This window comes from Typopeltis vanoorti, chromosome 16, assembly GCF_054136105.1.
Source record: "Typopeltis vanoorti isolate ZY-2024b chromosome 16, IOZ_Tvanoo_1.0, whole genome shotgun sequence".
NCBI lineage: Eukaryota > Metazoa > Arthropoda > Arachnida > Uropygi > Thelyphonidae > Typopeltis > Typopeltis vanoorti.
Genome location: NC_143564.1, coordinates 65,601,764 through 65,624,505, shown reverse-complemented (window position 1 = coordinate 65,624,505; position 22,742 = coordinate 65,601,764). Strand labels below are relative to the sequence as shown.

The window sequence follows — 22,742 nt, the reverse complement described above, 5'->3', positions numbered from 1 at the left end:
GGGTGGGCAAGCAGAGGGAGTGGGTCTTTGGATGAGTTGAGTATGCTTCTTAATTTTGCAGGAGGTTTAAAGATGGCTTCGAGGTTGTATTTCTGTAGTATTCTGTTTATTTTATCTGATGTCCCTTTAATGTAAGGAATGGTTATAGTTTTATTGTGGTCTGTTTTATCTTTGTTTTTTGTTGAGATCTTGTAGAGAATTTTGATAATAGTGTTTTGTCTGTAACCATTTTTTAGAAAGGTATTGCTGATAACTTTAAATTAGTCTTTCAGCACTTGTTCATTGGAATTCAAGGTCATCATCTGGAGTATATACAAATATACAGGACAAGATGAGTTATATTTCACACATTATGCTAAAGAAACAATGATTTGATCACCAGGTATAGACAGCCCAAATTATCACCTAGCCAAGAAATAAGCCGCAACACTCAAGGAGTTGTTAGGTCATCCCCCCTCCTATATCAAAAACATAATCAAAGACATTACATTAGAAAAAGATGATTTATTAGTCAGTTTTGACATCTCTGCCCTCTTTACAAATGTCCAAATCAATGACACAATCCTTCTTTGACAGAACAAATTCCCTCCAGATATCACAGCACTCTTTGCACATGTATTACGTTCTGGTTATTTTGTATGGCATAATGCTTTCTACCTACAAAAAGAAGGCACAGCCATGGGCTCGCCATTATCCCTGTCCCCATTGCCAACTTTTATATGGAACATTTTGAGCAACATGCTCTAGATGCCTCTCCTTTAAAACCCAAAGTCTGGCTATGATATGTTGATGCTGTTTCCACAATCTTGCCCCATGGCCGCCAGACACTAGACACTTTCCTTAGCCACCTAAACAAACAACACAAATGCATACAGTTCACAATTGAGATTGAAAAACAGAATACACTTCCATTTCTAGATACACTTGTCACATGTCTTTCTTCTGGCAGTCTTTCCTTCACTGTTTTGTCTTTCATACTGGCATAATATATACACATAAACTCCTACCACCACCACCCAATACAAAAACTAGGTGTCATTAATACTCTAAAAAACAGGACTTTGAAGATCTGCTCCAATGAACAAGTGCTGAAAGACGAATTTAAAGTTATCAGCAATATCTTTCTAAAAAATGGTTACAGACAAAACACTATTAACAAAATTCTCTACAAGACCTCAACAAAAAACAAAGATAAACCAGACAACAATAAAACTATAACCATTCCTAACATTAAAGGGAGATCAGATAAAATAAACAGAACTACAGAAATACAACCTCAAAGCCACCTTTAAACCTCCTGCAAAATTAAAAAGTGTACTCAACTCATCCAAAGATCAATTCCCTCTGCTGGCCCACCCTGGAGTATACCATATTTATTGCATCTGTAATCTACCATATATATAGGAGAAACAAGACACAATTCCTATCAGACAAAAGGAACATAAATGACACATTAAATAATAATAACTATGGTGAAGCTGGCCTTTCTGATCATGCCTTGAACACTTTACATAGAACTGACTGGCCAAAACATAGTATGAACGTAAATTTAAAGAAGCCTGTGAGATTCTTATCAACCACCCCAATTTGAACAATAATGATGGCCTAAAACTCCCAAGCATATGGAAGACACATATTCTATCCACGGAACCTTTCTCCCTAAGGGTTAACCATAAACAGGACTGTAGATAATCCAGTATCATAAATCTAATATAACAAATGTCATGTTAAAAATAGGACATGATTGTTACTGTAAGAAAACTATATGAAATAATATTTCTCTTATGTTATCCTATATAGAATTTAGCTTTGATGTAGTTTCTAAATAATTAATTTTTAATTTTAATCTGTATTTTTATTATTTATTTTTTTCACTAGGTCATGCCAGTAAAATAACCAGTGATTAAATCATTGTTTCTTTAGTATACTGTATAAAATATAACTCAGCTTGTCCTGTATATACTCCAGATGATGACCGTAATATGAAGGTCGAAACGCTGGGAAATTAAAATAATTATTTATAATACGGTTGTAAAGTCCATAATTTCTAAAATGAATGCTGATCACCGTGTAACACTAAATGAAAGGATATTATGATAGTACTACATAAAATCATTACATCATTACTAACTTCCTATCATTTTTTTAATGCAATGAAAAATGATTTAATGTTTTCCTCGAACTTACCTCAAAATTACAGTGCATAAATTAGAATGTGGTGCATGCCGACAGAAACCAAACGTCCATTTTCCATCAGAATTTGTCAAAACAAATGAAAAGAGAGTAACGCCAGTGCTATTAAAAATAAATAGTTGCATTTCATTGCAAATATAAAAAATTCTGTTAACATTTTATTACACATGAGATGAAAATTTATTGATATTAAGAGGATAGGAGAGAGAAAGGAAGAAAGAAATTAGAAAAAGAATAGCTACAAACAATTTAAAAAAAACATCCCCTCCCTTCAATCTTTAAAAAGAATATCTCTTGCACATTAATTTTAAGTAATAATTTGTAATGTCTGACTTTATTTGAAAGAATGAGTAATATATTTTATTGCAGTAACTTAAAAATATCTTGTATGTATTACAGAATTATATAACTTATATTTTTAAGGAAGGATCGTCAGTTTAAGAATTTAAGAAAAAAATGTGAAGATTGGAATTCTATGTGGATAATGATGCAATAGAACCAAGTGCAAATGAAGCAAAGAAAAAAAAAAGGCAGGACAAAAGTTAGGGGTTTGAGAAGAGACTAGAAATCATAACTATTGTTTGATAGTTATGCTTTCATCATGCAAGTTTGTGCTTTTCAGATGGCCAGTTTTGGATTTGTTGACAGTTCTTGCAACAACTTCGAGCTTTAATATATGCAGAAAAAGAAGATGGATTTCATTGGAAGTCAGATACAATACGCTTTATTCTTTTCTTGAACAGCCTTGGAACACTTCTTAGAAAACTGAGGCTTAGTTAACTATTTAAAGTAAACTATAGAATGTACATTTCCTACTGATAAGGTTACAGTAATAAATTCAGCATAAATGTTTGAATCAAAAGACTGGAAATAATAAGAAAATGAATCTAGTTAACAAGTTTATGTGTTAGATGTCATTCAAAACACATTTTACTGTTATTACAACACCAACCAAAACTAAACTAAATTATAAAAGGATTTTTTAGTCAGCAATGGTATGAAGCATTCTTCTAACACTAACATTAATCTGCCAAAAATTTGGGAGAGAGCATCTTAAGATCAACTCCTAGAAAATCATACTTCTTTTATACAACATTAGAGAGTACCAAATTATGGATTTACAACTTTCATCTGTTATAATTTGAATTGTTTCACTTACTGTCACATGTAAATTGTAATACATATTGTTTTGTTCTGAGGATGCGGGTTTGAAATCCAATAAATAAAAATCCTTTTATAATTTAGTTTTGTTTCATGTTGTAATACTATTAAAAGAAGTTATAAATAAGAAAATGAAGCACAGAAATCCCGAAGTACAGAGAACACGTGGATGAGAGTGGCTATGTGAGTTCTGCTTCATGAAAGAGTCAACACTAGATTTGTGTTTTGAATTCCCTAGATGAAACCATCTAAATATCTAAAAATAGATCTGTGTACAGTAAAAAAAAAAAAAAAAAAAAAATATTTACTAAATAACTTTTTGTATGAGAAGATTATCAGTTTATCTGATTTATGAATATATTAGAAAAGCATCAAAAATAAAAACTTACCCAGTAAACTCACAAGGACAAGAAAATTTAACAACAGATTCTAGTACCTCCTGGAAAAGTAAACAAAATTAGTTAGGATTATTTTAAATAAAATACATTATGCTTAATTTTATCTATCTATCTATATAGATATATCAGTGACATCATTTTGGTTGGGTGTGCTGTTGTGTGGCTCATGCAACCCATGCTACAAAATTCACATCAATTTGACCATATGATTGCATTTTTATCCATGTATGAAAGTTTTAAGAGTGTATAGCACATCAGTGCTCATCTTAATTTATCAAATGCAATTAACTGAAGGATAACTTCGAATACTTTTAAATTTATCAAGCAATTGTAACCAAATATGTGTAGAGTGGGGGACAATGTGTTTGTTTTAAGATATTAGAAAACAATAATGAAGGAGAATGCTATATTTGGTTGGTAGGTTTGAATTACTCAAAGGTGTAAATATGATAGTAAATTTGGAAAAGGAGGATGAGGCTTCCTTCCTTCGACTACAATCATACAATCTGCAAAAGCTCTGGCAGAAAATGGAAAATTCAGTTGATCAGCAACACTGTTTCCCATTGTAAATATGGGCAAAAAAGTTAAAAATTATTTTTAGAAAATTCTATATTAAAAATTTGTCTGTATTGGCATCCTAAATACGTCAGTTCACACCCTGCTTTGCAGGGGTATGCACTGAGACAATAGTACCCAGAAATCCTTTATTTTAAACAACATTTGTAATGTTGTTTAAAATAAAGTCACAAGCAAATAATATTGTCTTTTCAGGAAAAATTTTGTGTTGATAATGAAAAACAGCATTTGAGGCTTCTTTTATATACTGCAGTCAGACCGTTTTCCAAAGGAAAGTATCCAACAAGATTTATAAACATTTTGATATGATAATTGATTTTTTTAGAAAGCAAAGGAGATAAGCAACACAAAAACAACATATATTATATGGTTTGGATTTTTAAAAACTTAATGAAGTATCATTTCAAGGAAAATTAATTACAGTGATAGAATACAAATGCATATTAAAAGCCTTCACTGATAAAATGGAAATATTTGACATCAATTTAATGAGAAAACAATATTTGGTCTACAAGGGTTAGATGAAATCAATGAATATCTCATAAAGAATTATTCTGATCATTTATGTTCTTTAAAAGGTGAAATAAAAAATAAATGTTCAGATTTATTTTCTTTTGAAGTCAAGCCATGGATGTTAAGATTCAATTGAATGTGATGCCAGGTCTGCTAATGAAGAAATTCAAGAACTCATCAAATTAAAATGTAATAGAGAATGCAAATATAAATTTAAAAAGGTGAATTGGCCAAGTAATGGTGACAATTTTGGCTATTTCAGACATTTCGGTCTGAAATGGCCAAAATATTTCTTTGTTTATTAACAAAGAAAGAAACAAAATTGAACCCCTTTAGGGAGAAATAATTAAAAAAAAAAGGTTGGGAAACAATGGTTGAGAAGAATTTGTTTCTGATGAACTGTCCCATTAATAAAAGCTTTGAAAAATTACTCTTGCTCCATGTGTTTCCAACTAATTATTTTGCTGGTAAGTGGACAAGCAATGTATACTCTTGTTTCATTATTTATTCAAGTACAGTACATAAAATTACTGTACTGTATACAGTAATTTTATGTTATAATTTGTGCACTGTATTATTTCACTATAAGTAAAGAAAATTAGTTAAACATGACAAAACACACCTACACATTTCAGTATTTAGATAAGTCAATTATTAACATATCCTTATCATTCACAAAGTGATTTCTAACTTACAATGGAATTGTTGGAACAGAACTCCATAAGTCAAGAACTGACTGTAATGAATAAACAGCAGGCTAGCTGCATTTTAAATGTGGCTACTTCACTGACATTATTTTTAATAATCAGTAGTGTTGTTACTGCTGCTTGCTATTTATGGTATTACGTTAATTTCAGAGTGGCATTTACATTCTCAACAATTGAAACGTTACTGGCAGCCAGGCAGATGCTTCTAACCTCCTCCTTTCTCAGGTTGAGCTTGAAAGTTAGGAATTATGGCTGAAGCAACCAAAGCTGTGAAGCCAAAGTTTTACATTTATTAACTGTGTGTGTTCTTCTGAATCTTGGATGAAAAGCATGTCACCTCTCTATGAGACCAGTTAACTCATCTTCAATCAAAGTCCTTATAAATGTTCTTCAAAAAGCAGACAGGATCTGAACCCAGATCTTTTCACTGAAAGTGACTGTCAATACTGTCTGCACTAGAAGCTTGCTGCTTCCTTTTTTTTTTTTTTTTTATGGGATCCTACCAATGAAAGGTTATAAACCTACCATAAATTCATATTAGTGCTGTATTGGGATAAGGGTTATATAATCCAGAAACTCTTCTACAAAATCAAACAGAACTTTTCCAAGTTACTTCAAGCCTCCAGTATGCAGAACAGTGATCTCACAGTGGACAATGAAACTCATCTAAGGCCTTTTTTTAACCCTATCTAATTTTGGATACTAAGTGGGCAGTTCAGTCTCTGCCAGTAGCCAATCAATTTGTATAACAAACTGACATAATTTATATATCAATCAATTGATATATAATTTATAGAATTACTCAGTGGTTATTCTTCAGTAATTCTATAAATTCCCTTTTGTCTTGAATACTTTCTCCTCCCTCAAGTTTATATTCTCATAGTTTAAATTACCCATGAGAGTCCTCCTTGTATCCATAAGATATGTCTATGCAGCTTACAGTCCTCTTCAGATGATTGCGATCTGTAACAACATCCAATTGTGTACAGTGTTCCTGTTAACATCTATTTCACACCAAACAGCCTCAAACTCATTTCCTGTATTACTTATACTACCACCATTAGAGATTTCTACTCTAGTTGGATTTAGTTCCTCTGCAATCATTAGCAATATTCTGCTATTTGTCTTGTGCTATTTCTGCTATTTGTCCTTGAATCTTATAGACCTTGAGATCTTATAGGGGTTGATATTGCTACTGATGTTAATGGCTCTGAATCAGAAGGGTTAGGGATAACTTTCTATGGTTGCGGAGGTGGTATCTTGAAATAGGGAACAAATGAAGTTTGCAGCATTTTAGCACTTCTGCCAAAACTGGGATCAATCCTTTCCCAAAATGCAATTGAGTCCTGTATTTTGGCAATTCCTTCTAATTCTCAGCACCTTAGGCTAAGCCATCATTAGGTAAGACTTCCTGTTCTCTAACAGGAAGTCTTACAACTTGCTGTTCTTCAATTAGGAAGAGATCTTCATCAGTTAGGGCCTCATCATGAAACCTAAGCAATTCTGCAACATCTTCAGGCTGGACTTCCAATTCTAATTCCTTTGCCATGTCAACAACATTTAGTGCAAATTTAGAAGCTTATGGCTTTTTTTAGCTTTATCAATACACTTAGGTTTCATTATAATCAAAAATATATGTATGAATACTGTATTGTAAGCACAAATATAAGAGATGCAGTGCGCAATTTCTAAGAGATAAACCACGACTTCTATAAACACACTAAATGCAAGTCGATTGAGAGAGAAAGTGTGTGAGAAGTCAGCAAAATATAAGGTGAAAGAGTGAACCACATGCAAAAGGATTGTGGATATATTTGAAATGCTGAAAGAGCAGAATGGCAAAAAAAATGGGGGATTACTGCATATATATAAAATACTTTTTCACTGATCAGTCTTGAACCTAGAACTGGTTCAATGAAGAAAAAAAATGGAATAGTTATAGTGAAATTTGACCATTCTTATTCGCAAAATAAAATAAAAAAAAATCTTAAGAAGCAGAGCTGAACTTAGAACTAGTTTAATAATGAAAACTATCTTGCATGCTATTCCATTATGCTAAATGAGCATTAGGTTTAGATTGCTTTTGTAAACTGTTTACATACAATACTATTGCAATTTTCTGTAATGATTTAAGTCTCAGTATTTCCACAACTCTAGTTTCCACTAAAAAGATTGCAATAATGGTCTAAACCATTATAGATAGTAACCTTTCCCAAAATGCATGGCAACAACATATATTTGAAAAGGAGGTGTTCTGGACATTATGATATAACAGGGCAATTTCATGTAAAGTCATGCCTCTATATACAAGTAGCTTGGATGTGTTATATCATGTACAAAGAATAAAAATTAACATAAGTTCTTTTTACAAGAACTTATGTTAATTTTTATTCTTTGTCAGTCTTGAATGTCTAAATTATACTTTACATATAATTTACTTCCTAATCAAGTGGGCGGAAAAAATTCTGCAATCATCATAGTAAGTTATATAATTTGTTTTTAAATTAAAAACTGCTTACTTTTCTTAGCTTCACAAACATACCTCATTTTTATAGGCTTCTGGAAATTTTCTTCTTATTTGTGGAACTAAATGAAGGAAAAAAAACCACCTGATTAAAATGCATTTAAAACTGATTATTATTATTATTATTATTATTTGTGACACCTCCAAGGAGTCCAAAGACTCATCACGGGAGGACACCTACTATACAGCTGTTTCCACCACTACACTGAACCTCTACCAATCATCTCCATCAACCGCCCACCACCACAACTAGTATTTTTTGTCTGTAAATTGCATGTGTTCTGAAGGGCCGATTTGTCTGTATGCGAGGAAAAATCAGAGTTTCCGGGAGAAAAAAACCCTACTACCTCTGTATGAGATCGGCTAACTCACCTTCGATTGAAAAAGTCAACATAAAGATTCCTCCCGTCGTGACGAGAATCGAACTTAGGCGTATTCCAATCTAAGGGCGCAATGTACCGTCATTCTTCCAATTGCGCTATGGAGGCACAATGAATTGTGATCATTAATATCATATATAAAAATGTAACAATAGGTTCTGCTTGTTACTTCTAAGTGGGATGTACAGCTGTAATTATCTGTTCTAAAAGGCCTTTTATCTCAGATACACAGCATATAAGATATGAAGTATAAATATAAAACATTTTGTAAGATATGTGTATTAATGATATCACAAATATATCAACATATCAAACATTGATAACACCTGTTTGAGAACAATGCTTCTCCACACAGTGTAATTTCAAACAGGTATATAAAATGACTGACAATCATACGATGTGTATAATGGTAATCTCAAATGATATATCAGCATCAATAATAACTTCTGCATGAAAACAATGTTTTCTGCATACATCATTCTGTGTCATAGGTACAATGATTGACAATCATAGAATAGGCAGTGCAATGTTTTGAAAAGTGTTATAAACTTCTACTTTCCCCTGTTTGTTATGTTTGCTGACATCCTCTTTGATGATACCCAGGTACACTGTCATAAAAGGTTGCGCTATATGTCAGTGAGATGAAACAAATTAATTTTTTTCCAACCCTCTACTCATCCATCTTCTTAGTAGAGTTTCATTACGGTATTTTCAAAAAGCAAAGTCAAAATAAGGAGGAGTACCATTCCACTGAAACCAAAATTTGTTTCAAAACGTTTTCTGCTTGGTTACAAAGTCAATTATACTTGCCAATAAATTATATTCTTGTTTAATCCTATACCTAAGTGTAAGCAAATAAAGTTTGCATATGAAGTATCATCATGACTAGACTACTTTTATAGAGAGACTACTGACTTCACATCAACTCTCTCAGTATCCCATAATGCTAAGAATAGATGTGTATACATGTCTGAAAGGAAGTAATTTTGCTAAAAATGGATAATAAAAAAAAAATCTCCTGGCCCTGATGACATCTCTCCAATTGTTCTAAAGGTCCAGAGTCAACTTCTGTGTCCCAGAGTCGACTTCCACTTTATAAATAAATTCCGTGTGATGATACAGCATTCCTCCTTTTTACGGGAGTTCACGGTACCATCTACTCCCCCCAAATTTTATCCGGACTCTGGAACCGGCATAGGCTGACGAATCAGGCCTATGGCTGGGTCAGTATTCCTGACTGTAATCCGTGTGTGTTCTCGCACCGGTTTGCCTGCTTGTGGGATGAAAAAACACCAGATAAACTGGCGGAAAAACCCTGCTGTCCACACCCAAGACCAGCTAACTTGGCTATGGCTGAGGAAGATCCTTGAGCTCCTCACGTCGTTGACGGAATCAAACCTAGGACACTCCTTCCCCAGGCATATGGTTGTGAAGCGCAAAGCCACTAGGCTAACCGCGCAGACTTCCACTTTATGCAGCCTATTTACACTTTCTTATTCTACCAGTATCTATCCTGCAGTCTGGAAACTAGCCCATGTACAACCTACTACTAAGTAAGAAGAGTGACAAATTTTTACCTTCAAACTACTGTCCAATTTCTCTCACTTCAATTCTTTCTGAAAGGAAGATGGAAAGAATTATCAACAGTCAACTCCTATACACTATCTTGAAGATTCTCAACTAATAAATGACTGCCAGTATGGATTCCGTTACTGTCAATCAACAGAGGATCTACTAACCTAGATCATCCATCTCTGAACAAACACATGGAAAGGTTTGGCAAGTCTCAAGTGACTGGTTTTGATATCTCCAAGGCTTTTGATCAAGTTTGGCACAAAGTTCTATTGAAAAAACACCCATCATTTGGTCTTCCCGCTGACTTCTGCAATTAGGTAGCTAGCTTTCCTGCCAGATGCTCACGTCGAGCGATGGTGGATGGCTCCTTATCTTTTATCTATACAACTAATTATGGGTTCTACAAGGCTCTATTCTCTTGCCTACTCTCTTCCTTCTATACATAAATGTGGTAATACATAAATGTATTACCACAGCTGACTGCCAATCCAATACACAATGTTGCTGATGACAGCACACTGCACTCCCCCCTGCTTTTTTTTCATTTGACAAACCCAGAAAGGCACAAATCACCACAACCTCCAGAACTCTAACCTCTACTACCTTAAATTCTGACCTTTAAAGCATTTATCAATGGGGTTTGGATAATATTATCAACTACAATGGTAGCAAAACACAGTTCTGCATTATTTCCCACAAAAAAAAAAAAAAAACTTGTTCTTTTAATCTTATCTATCATCCCAAATTTAGAATGACAGAAATGAAAATGCAGATCTTTCTACAAACATAATAAATTTAGTTTAATCCTTTATCCAAGTGTGAGCAAACAAAGTTTGCGCCTGAAAGTATCTTCAGGACTGGGGGTAGGGTGGTACAACACCAGGGCACTCCTTGCAAACTTTCAACATCTTTCTCTAAATCCAGAGTAATTTATTAAAAAAGGATGGCACACCATTTGGCAACTCCTATAGGTAGAGATGACCTGCTAATGCTCCTGCCTGGTATCTGCACTTGGGCCTGGCTCCCACTGAAGAGACCTCAATAAAGGTTGAAACTAGTCTGGGTTGTGGCCCTTCCCTTAATGCATAACATTAGACATATCCGCAAGGAGATGTGTTTTGCATCATGGGAGACACTGAGATAGGAGTGTTGGTAGCTACAACACCAGGGCACACCTTTGCAAGGAGTGCCCTGGTGTTATACCACCTTACCCCAGTCCTAAAGATACTTTCAGGCACAAACTTTGTTTGCTCACACTTGGATAAAGGATTAAACTAAATTTATTATACTCTAACCAAGTGAAAAATAAACTTTCAACATCTTTCTACATACAGACTTTTAAGAGTGCACATATTTCTGTTTTCAGAAGCACAATATCCTCAATAATTTTATCCTAATTTAACTGTTTACTACTGTAACAAAATAAATCAACTGCATTACAGCAATCTACCATTTATATGAAGTTCAAAACAACAAGCCTTCAATTAACCACCTCTTGCATGTCACCTGTCATCTGGTACAGCACCATAATTGTACTTTAATTATCCAACCCTTCAATTATCAGAACTGCAAATTGCCTTCCCAGTGTGTTGAATAAATGGGAGATTACTATTTTTGCTTACTATTAAATAAATCATGTTGTTGGTTCACAAATAAATTACATCAAGAACAAAATAGATAATATTGGCAACATACTGTCACCAGTATGTATAAGAGGAAGAATGTTCACATATTACTTATTGTCTTATGGATTGCAAAATCAGTTCTGACACTTGCACAAATTGTTTTTTTTTCCTCAAATTAATTTAAAAAAAACATGTATGAGGATTTCAATGCTCAACTGAATGGAAATTTTTTTCAAAGTATATGATTATTCAATGCAGTTCTGTCACGTGTCATCTCCATCCAGGAGGCTGACTATTATGGATCTCTGCCTGAGATCAATAATGTGTAGTGGATGGAAAGATAAAATGGTGAGGCCCTAATCTTTTCCATATTGCAGTTAGTATTCTATACCTTTAGATATGCATGTTCACAGGGCTGGTTTGCCTGTTTTGAGGGACAAAAAATCCCAAGTCTCTGGGTGGAAAACTTTCTACCTCCATATGAGACTGGCTAACTCACTATTTGATTGGAAACACCTGATAAATCTTCTAATCAGAGATGGGATTCGAACCTAGGTCTTTCCAACTAAAAGCCTGCTCTATACCAACTGAGCTATGAAGACTGATTAACCATTACATAGTTATTGGGACATTGAATATAAGAAACAAAGAGGTTGAGCTTGTTGACTCAGTAAATACAATGTGGCCTCAGATTACTGGCATTAGTGAGATCTGGCTCTCACAAGCAAATGTACTAACTAGTACTGAGTGTAAAGGGTATGGTATTTTTAGAAAGGGTATAAATGATAGGAGGGAGTGTAATGCTAATGACACCAGATGATTTGAGTTCAGTTAGGGTAGAAAACTATAACTATTATATTAGTAACACTTTTTTCATGAGGTATGATGGTGGAATCTAACAAGATCAACTACATAGTGGTGTTACTACTATAGACTTATTACAAGAATTGAACTTTGAATTATGGATGAAAATTGAGAATGTTGCTTCAAATGAAAAGGAAAGTTATTGTAAAGATACCATTGTATGTAAAAGGTTATATCCTAACTAGATAAGTAAAAACACTATTATTTATAAATATTACAAATAACTTATTTCAAGATAGAAATTTTCTTTAAAAGTAACTCATATCACACTGCTTTTTATAGTAGTCAACTTTTATTAAACTAATGCAAATTAAATACCTAGAATTTATTAACATATTTTTATCTTCCTAAAATCATCAAAAATGAATTAAAAAAAAACAACAACATGCAACTAATGTAAATTTAAACATTTTCATCAGATCAAACCAGTGAATCTCCATAGCAGAAAATACCAACATTAAGAGGGTGGTATTTTTCTTTGAGAAAGTGGGAGGGGAAGAATGGTAGCAAATCAAAATATAAGAAACTGGTACTATAAAAACTCAACTGTATTACAGAAATAATTCTTATTACCACATGCTACACTCCTTTTAAAAACTAAATCCTGAAGTCTACAATGTCTTGCTTAAAATTAGCTGGGAAAACTACATTTTTCTTAACTAAATATCACATGTGGTGAATGTGATATTTATTTGGTAGAGAGGAGAAAGCAAATCCATTTCAGTCAAAGCATATGTGAAAGCAAAATATTTCAGAACTATAGGATTAACCACTATAGAGGTGCAGAGGATTCAGAAGGACGAAGATAATGACATCTGTGTAATGTATGCTCTGAAAACAGACTGAAATTTGTAGGTTACAAAAATTTGGCTGATAAGCAGGGAGGGAGAAAAAAGGAGATATGATAGAAATATATATTATTAATAGATTTTCAAAAAAAGATGCATATAAAATTTTTCAATATGACAAAAGGAAAAAGAAAAAGCATGGTTAGTAAGGATTTGGGAAATAGTTTTAATAGAATGAATTAATAAAGAGAGTTGTGTGGTTCTGGCCAATGAATGAATTTAAAGAGACACATGATAGGTACTGTGTAAATAATGATTAGTGCAGGTTTCCTGTGATGAGTTTTGAAACTGTCAAGATTATGATAATATGCAATTTACAGAGTCTAGTGGATAGGAAGAAGAGGAGTGATATGATAGATGTACAAGTTGGTAAGGGATTGCTATAGGATTAACAGTAAGGAGATTTTTCATAAAATGGTGGGAGATCAGGGAAGAAAAAGAGGTCAATCCTGGAAGCTGTATAAGGAGGGTGTGAGCAAAGGGAGTGAGAAGTAGGTTTTTGCATGGAGAATTGCGAATAATTGGAATGCATTGGCCAAGTATGTGGTGTCTGCAGAGAATTTGAATGTGTTTAAGGCAAGGTATGATGAGGCGTGTGTATAACAAAGGGAGCTTGTAGATGAGTTTTTGACACTGTGGGGTCTTAGGATAATAATTATTATTATATTAATAAATTATACAAACTATATTACAGATACAATTACTTACTCTGAATGAAACTAGAAGGTACAACAATTTCACAAAAACACTCAAAAATATGTTCTGGTTTTTCCCTAAAACATAAAAATCACATTAGAAATAACATTCATAAATATGGATAATACTATAATAACCAAAGTAACATAACATTTCAAAAAAATCATAAAACTTAAAATACATCAATAATAAACACAGAAGAGAAACAAATGAAAATGTATAACAGAAATGTAACAGAGAATTAAAAATGACAAATTGTTTATATACAGTATACAGTATAAAAGAATGTTTCTGATTTTAATTATAAAAGACTTAGGAGATACATTATCAAAAGTGTTTGAAGGACACTTCATTCTCTTTCTCCAATCTATTGGAGAAAGTGTTCTTCTAAGAGAATGGACAACAACAAATGTGATTTTGTATGCTCTTCATGAGCATTTTGCAATTGTATTAACTAGTTTTTTTTTACTATGGATGGTCTTTGACACTATACTTTCCCAAACTCAATCCTTACAATTATTTTCTGTGAGGAATCTGAAAGGCTATCCATGTAGAAACAATCTACAGACAGTTGAACTAATGGAGGAAATTACAGCGATCTCTCAATTATCTGGTCATGGATGATTGAGAAATTGACTTGCTGATCAGTTAACTGAGGGTATGATTAACTAAATGTACAGTTACGTAGAGCTGCTCCAGGAGTCAGTTCGACATGCTAATTAATCCATTCAAGAATTCTAGTGATTTATTATTATTATTATTACATAACACTCCAAGGAGTGCAAGGACTCATTGTGGGAGGGCACCCTACTGTGCTATACATAACTCATCATCTCCCATATTTAATCCTCCAATGACACTACTACCATCAGCACACACACACACAATGTTATCTATCATGTGCTATCACTACCAAAAGTGATCTTTTGATCTTCCTAGGAAGATTTGGTCATCAATCAACAGGATCAGAACTAGTCAGGGCAGATGTGGCTACCTTCTACATAAATGGGGGCTGTGAGATAACCCTTATTGTGATTGTTCTCTGGTGGCTCAGACGATTACTCATATTGTGTACGACTGCCCAAGGTGCCAATTTCATGGTGGTGGCCTACAGGACATCCACAAAGTGACGGATGAGGCCTTAAATTGGCTTTCCAGCCTGGACCTTGACCTGTAGTTGATGTGGCGGTGGTCATGGAGGAAACAGAAGATCACAGTCCCATCTCACCACGAAGACGTTATTCTCGTAGCCACTCTCATAGTCCTCATCATGGTATCAACAGAACTCCTCCTCATGTTAGAAGATGATGGAATATGAAATGGGCCCCCCTCTAATGGATCAAGTTTTCTCACACAAGACACAATTGCTCTCTAATTAAACCTAGGATACAGCTACATTTATGTTGTGAAGTGTTGTGAGAACATGCAGCCTTGTCATACCTGTTACAGTAGGATGATAATTGCCCCTGGCTTGATTATGACAAGTTACTTTTGTTTTATTTAAAAAAAAAAAAAAAAGGCAAGACTTAGAAAGCTGGTTGTGCCTTTTACGTAATGAACTTTTATATGTTAAGATTTTCATCATTTGTTGCTGGCAATTGTGATTGTACTTTTCACTTACCAGTTTCATGTAGCCATAAGCATAAATAAATAAATACTACCAACAGTATTTTAGTCTGTAGATGGCATGTGTCATCATGGCCAATTTGCCTGTATAAGGGATGAAAACCAGAGCTTCCAGGAGAAAAAACTTTGCTACCTTCTTATGAGATTGGCTAACCAAAGGTTCCTCTCATCATGACAAAAATCGAATTCAAGTCTTTTCCAACTGAAGGATGCAATGTCCCAATGTTCTTCCAATTTCACTACAGATTTGAGGATCAGATAAATGATAGATCACTATAAATCTGTTTTCAGATAGACACTCTTCTAAGAATATCAGAGTTTTGAAAAAAACTTTTTTTTGAAAACCCAAACCATAGGATCCATTGGGAAAAGTCAAAACTTTTAGATAGATCTTCATATAAACATGAACGTTTATATAAAGAAAGTGCTGAAGCCCTATACACAGACCAAATTTAAACCGCAACGATGTTCTTACTATTTCTAAAGTATGGGATATTGTCATACAAAATTGCGTAAAATAATCTCTTTATGTTATTATATATATATATATATATATATATATATATATATATTTTTTTTTTTTTTTTTTTTGTGTGTGTGTTCAGTTATATTTTAATAAAGTTCTATAACACATTACTGCATGCATATTGAGATTCCACTGTAATCATGCACCCTAACTGTTTGTTATTCCTAGTATTGTTTCAATTACTATACTGAGGATGTCCCAAGATACTTGGGATGAAATATTTAATTATTAAAACTTATTATTATTTCGGGCAACTCCAAGGAGTCGACAAACTCACCGAGGGAGGCCCTACTTCATGTCAAGAACACCTATTCAACATTCACACAGTATCTATCATACCTCACCTTGAACTCATTCATGGTCATAACAGACACAACAGACTCTGGCAGCTTATTCCACTCATTCCCAACTCGCCAAGTAAAAAAACCTAGCTCTAACACCCCTGCTAACCACATTCTTGCCCAGCTTTCATGTATGGCCCCTAATCCTCCCACCACCAATCCTATTCTCAAAAATATCTTCTGGATTAATCTTATAGAAACTCTTCAGTAATTTGAATGTCTCAATCATATCATCCCTTTTCCACCTATCAACCAATTTTTTGCAACCCACAAATTTTCAACCTGTTCTCATAAGGTTCATTCCACAGACCTGCTATCATCATGGTCACTCGTCTCTGGATCCTCCCCATCAAGAAGAAACCCTGGGGCCCATTAGTCTACATGGGGTCTTATTAAGGCTCGATATAGAGGAACAATAACTTGTTTGTCTCTGCTTGTTAAAGTATTTTTCAGCAACCAAGTGATTTGATGAGCTGATTTAGCCACTTTTGCAATGTGCCCCCTAAACTTCAACTCCCTATCTACCAACACTCCCAAATCCCTGGCCTCATCAATCTCCAGGAGTACGGTTCCACCAATGTGATATACTGCTGCTAATCTTTTCACTCCAAAATGCATAACCTTACACTTTGCCACATTAAATTGACATCCATTTTCCCTAGCCCAGTCCTCCAAACTATCCAAATCATCCTGCAAAATTTTGACATCCTGTGCACTCACAATTGCTCTACCCAACTTTGCATCATCAGCAAACAAGTGAACACTTCCTCTCAGATCCTTTCCTATATCGTTAATGAACAAATTGAAAAGTGGTAGTCCAAGAACAAAACCCTGCGGCACACCACTAGTCACAAGCTGTCTTTTGGACTCCACTCCTGAATAAACCACTCTCTGGTATCTCTCCATCAACCACCCTCCTATCCATCTGACCAACCCTATATCCATCCCCCATCTGCTCCAGTTTACTGATTAGAGTAGCATGTGTTATCCTGTCAAAGGCCTTGGCAAGGTCCAGTAGAACCACTGTAAACCCATTACTCTTATCCAGTTCAGCCTCACTGTGTAATAAAACATGAGCAAGTTACTAAGGCATGATCTCCATTTTCATCTATCCAATCCTGTATTCTTCTCTTGACTAATTTCTCCAAGACTTTGACAATGATTCCTGATATGCTAATCGGTCAGTAATTTACAACAGCAGTCTTGGAACCTCCTTTATGCAGTGGAACTATTTTCCCCTCTTTCCACCCCCTCGGGACTAATCCAGACCCGAGACTCAAATTAAACGAAATGGCCAAGGGTACTGACAATTCTTTAGCCACTTCACATATGACACGAGTTGGTATACCATCCAATCCCAGATGTATTGACATTGAGGTTTTGCAATAGACTACTCACCTCCGCTTCATTCACCACGATTCCCGTATAATCTATTGGTTCATTCATTTCTGCAGTGTCACCAACTGGAAGATATATTCTTGCAAAGTGCTCGCTCAGTAATTCAACTATATCAACTGATTCGGTTACCTCCCTACCATCAGCATTCTTTAAAATATTCTGCCATATACATTTTTTCTTTTACTTGCAACATATCGAAAAAACTGTTTAGGATTCTCTTTAGCCTGCATGGGCAATGTTCTCAGGGTTTCTTCAAATCCTTTTTTGCTTTTCTTACCACGCTCGTTACCCTTCTGGTTTGCGCTTTATACCGTTCATGTGCCTGCCAGTCACCTTTCTCCTTATCACTGTGGTTAGTACACATGTTTTTTAGTGATGAATTCACCACAGGTTTCATTATATAAAAATATTGTATACTGTTTTACTTCTATTAACAGACACTTTCATTATTCAACAATTTCCCTTCACACAAACCCCCTCAAAAAATCCTATTTAAAACACAATTATTGTAATTGAAAAGAGGAATCAGTCATGATGGCTGAATGGCAATTCAAGGGCATCAATCTACCTACCACTGTTAAGATGAAAGATGGAAACCAACAGGGAACTAAAAGAAAAGAGATGGAGATGCACCAATTAAAGTATTTTCTATTTTTTCACTCCACTGTTATCTCTCTATTTAAGGGTTGGCATTTACACTTGTGAAAACTCATCATCCATGTGAGAATACCCACTGAAGGTGATAAAAATATGCATGTTAAAATTTTGCATGAAATAGAGTACATCTGAGAAGAGGAGGAGAGAGCTGGAGAGTGAAAGTTGCAATCTAAGGCAAAATCATAAATACAAGGAAAGAAACGGAAAGAAATATACCTTGAATGTTAGGGACAGTGAAAGTTAGGGAAATGTACATGTAGCCGCACATTTTCAATCCTGAAGAGTTACATAATGATTCTGCTTATCTCTATTACATAGAGATAATAAGTAAACATGGAATTACTCAAGAGTAATTCCACTACGTGTGTCACTTACAAACTTACTTGCATGGAGACCAAACTTACGAACTAATAAAATGGAGACCAAAATGTGTTTTGGTCTGTGTGTTAAATGCTAGTTAATTATAAAACAATTTTCCTCAAATTTTTAAATCTTAGGTTTCATCTAAATCAGTTCATCCATTCTCAGATTGCTTAACAGAAATGGGCAGATGGATATTATAAAGCTAAAAAGTATTGTTTGCTTACAAATTAACAACCTAAAAAGCTAAGTAAGAGTATTCCTGTATCTTTTATTCACCAGCCGAAAGAATGCCCGCATTTTTCAGCTTTCGCATGCTCAGCTGGTTCGGATGTGATGCGAATCAACAAAAACACGAAAAGGAAACTTCGCAATGGATGGCGATGTCTCATTCAGCAGAGTAATGACGGCAGTTACTGAATTCAAGTCGAATTTCATTTAAAATCTTCTCTTCAGCATTCCTGTATCTTTTATTCACCATATTTATGGTGAATAAAAGATACAAGAATATTAGGAAGAGGCAAATGGTACAGTGGCTAAGATAAGGGATAGTGAGAAGCAAACAACCAAACAACAAATCATCTGGAACAGTGATACCTTTTGTGGTAAAAGGTAATTTGGGAGTCTTGACACTAATAATAGACATTCCTCGAAGCTGATGTCTATCAACTGAGAGTTTATTGATGTATGTTGCAGGGGGGGGGGGGGGGGGGGTTGCAGCAAAAGCACCATAGCAAGTGAGAGGAGAGGGTGTGTGTGCGTTATGCAGCTGGGCTCTTGTTAGAATAGCAAACGCTATTATTTTCATGGAAAGGTATTCCTTAGAAAGACCATACTTGCCAATCTTTCAAAGCAAAGTCCTAATCATCTTATCAAAACACCTAATCCTAAGATGATTTCTCAAATATCATTTTCACAGTTACTTTTTTTTAAAAATCTGAATCCTATCCATAAGAAGGCTACAAACCTATCATATATTTATTACTGTGGATCAGCTTTAGATAATCAAGAAATATTGCTTTTGAGACCAAACCTATTTCAAGGGCTACTTTAGGCTTCTAATAAGCAGGGAAGTGGTAGTCTCATAGATGCAATGAAATGCATCTACTACCTAAAAATATTCATGCCTACTGTGGGACTCAAACCCACAGCCTGTAAGAGAGCAGCAATTATCTACTTTCCCAACCAGAGCTGGAAAGTGACTTACAGCTTAACTTATAGCCTGAACTAGAGATGAAAAGTAATCAATATTTTCAGCTGCATATCATTTTTTTCACTGTCCTTTCTCTAATATGCTTCATTGTTCTTGCAGACTTTTGCTATGATGATTCTGTGAACAGTACCTTTTTTGTTATTTTCTGTTCTGAAAACTGATTCAAACCTTCACTTTTTCTTGTGATCTCTGTGTTATTTTAAATATAACAATGTGCAATAATATATTTTATTTGAATATTAGTAAATTACTTACTTAGCACTTTACAGTGATAATACTAATTATGAGTCAACATAAATTAAATCAAATTACGAGTCATGACACTCTTGGCTGTGGAAACTCTGAAGAACTTTTTTGTGCACAAAAGCTTGTAAATATATATGTAATTAAACTATTAAGAACTTGACAACCTTCTTCCTCAAGACTGAATTCCATAAAATTTATGCAAGTTATGGATTGCAGCCTGACATCCATTTCAATATATATATATATGTATATATATATAAATAATATATATGTATATATATGTATATATATATAAATAATATATATATATGATGATTCTGTGAACAGTACCTTTTTTGTTATTTTCTGTTCTGAAAACTGATATATATGTATATATATATATTATATATATAATATATATATAAATAATATATATATATATATATATATATATATATATATATATATATATATATATATGGGTTTTTACCTATTTTATTGAGACCTACATTGAGTGATGTATTTAAGAACAAATTAAAAATGCATGCTTTTATCAAATTGAAACAAAAAAATAATAAAAATAAAAAAACCGCTATAAATTATATCAACAAGAGTTACCGACACGTATGCGATACTCATATTGAAAAGAATCTTTAACAGCTGACACTTGTTAATCAATATCATCCACTAACAGAAACAACATAAGCCATTACTTAATTTAGTTATATATGGAATTACATATTCTTGTAGATAAGCTTTTTACATACTTAAGGAATTACATATTTTACTTGCAACTGGTAAACTTCCTCAAAACATTTACTGATGATATCTTTCAGGTACCATGGCAACAATTATTACCCATAACGTTAATGTTGCCAGCAAAATATAGAAGCATGGTATTACAGTAGATAAACAAAACGTTTTATTATACAGAAAGAAAGTGGGGAGGTCCAGTATTGGGCCCTTAGGATCAGAGAATTCCAGGTAGATTTTCTTTTACCTTTTACTCCTGTGCAGTAGTTTATTGCTCTTTTGTGCAAACGCATATACACACAAAATACACGGCCATCGAACGCTAGTTCGGGCTCCGGGTTAAACATTTTTGTATCCGGAGTAAATAATATCATCCATTCTTATGGGGAAATAAAACTTGAATAACTTCATCTCACCTCTCCCTTTCAGACATTCCTCACGCGCGAGCCACACACAGAGATTTCGAAGATATATATATATATCACCTCCCCCACCAGACATCTGGGAATATATTCGCATTTTTCCGTTAAATAAAATAAAAAAGAATATCTATATTTTTGAAAGGTAATGGAAATTAAAACTTTAAATAAATGCCACTGAAAAATTAAAGCAAATGAAATTTAATAAAAATTTAATAATTTAATTGGCATATTTATATATATATATTCTTCATACATAGGGAAAAAAAAATCGACGATCAGCGCAAGACATATTATCCTACCTACCTGATCCTAGATCCCATGATACAACCTAGATGCAGGAAGTAATTTTCTTGATCCTGTTATACCCAGGGTCAATGAAATCTTACTACAAGACGGCATGAATAAACAATAAATACAAACTTTCGAGGCATTTGCACTAAACGTTTTTTTTTTCTTTTCTATTTTACATAGCGTACCGAAAATCTGCTATATTTTCGATGTCATCACTATACATCAAAGAACAATCCTGTACACAGCTGACGTATTCACCAAGCGTAAATATTTGTGCCATGAGCAACACTGACACTTTCAACCGCCGACTGAACAATACGGTAAGCTTAAAAGGAACTGTTCACATTTTACGGCTGGTATCAACTGGCGCTGTTAGCACGAAAAATCGTGTCGAGTTGCAAACGGACCGAGCGTTATGTCATCTTTCTCAATGTATTTTTATTTTCCTTGTGTGATACCTTTCATTTTCTATGGAATCAGAGAACATTAACTACTTGAGATAAATCCACAAAACCATCCAACTACACCTCACCCATGAAATGTATTATTTCCTCCCTATTAATTGCGTGCGTTCGCAGTTTAAGTGCGGTGTTTCACTTAAAACATCACAGATGCAATTAATATAACTGCTTTTCACTTTACGTCTGACATCAGAACCATCCAGCGCCAAAAACCTGAAAATTGTACCTCAGCAATAAAAACCGTTTTTTTTTTTTTTAAATATTATTATTATTTCTATATGTTCTTGAAGTGATGGAGCGACAAAACTGTAGTTGCCTAGGAACGAAGTACAGTATATAGGGAATTATTCTTTTATTTTTTTTTTTTGCATTGTTTATATAGGGAATGATCTGTGAAATATCCAGTGTT

The 22,742-nt window shown here is 34.0% G+C and overlaps 1 protein-coding gene across 5 annotated transcripts in view; it reads right to left on the bottom strand.

The window, feature by feature from the left end:
- The window catches only part of LOC150098087 (DENN domain-containing protein 1A-like), a 224,361-nt gene extending 202,200 nt beyond the window's left edge, over positions 1–22,161 (bottom strand). For 4 of the 5 annotated variants that reach the window (XM_090406168.1, XM_090406169.1, XM_090406171.1 and 1 more), the window contains exons 1-5: positions 21,885–22,161; positions 14,073–14,137; positions 8,091–8,134; positions 3,744–3,793; positions 2,188–2,295 (exon numbers count right to left, since the gene is read on the bottom strand). In XM_090406168.1, coding sequence (XP_090262294.1) covers positions 2,188–2,295; positions 3,744–3,793; positions 8,091–8,134; positions 14,073–14,137; positions 21,885–21,901 — 284 coding nt within the window. In that variant the 5' untranslated portion in view covers positions 21,902–22,161. Of the gene's footprint in view, positions 1–2,187; positions 2,296–3,743; positions 3,794–8,090; positions 8,135–14,072; positions 14,138–21,884 lie in introns of those variants that run through there. The other variant, XM_090406172.1, reaches the window with a different exon arrangement.
- Between the last annotated feature and the right edge of the window lie 581 nt (positions 22,162–22,742).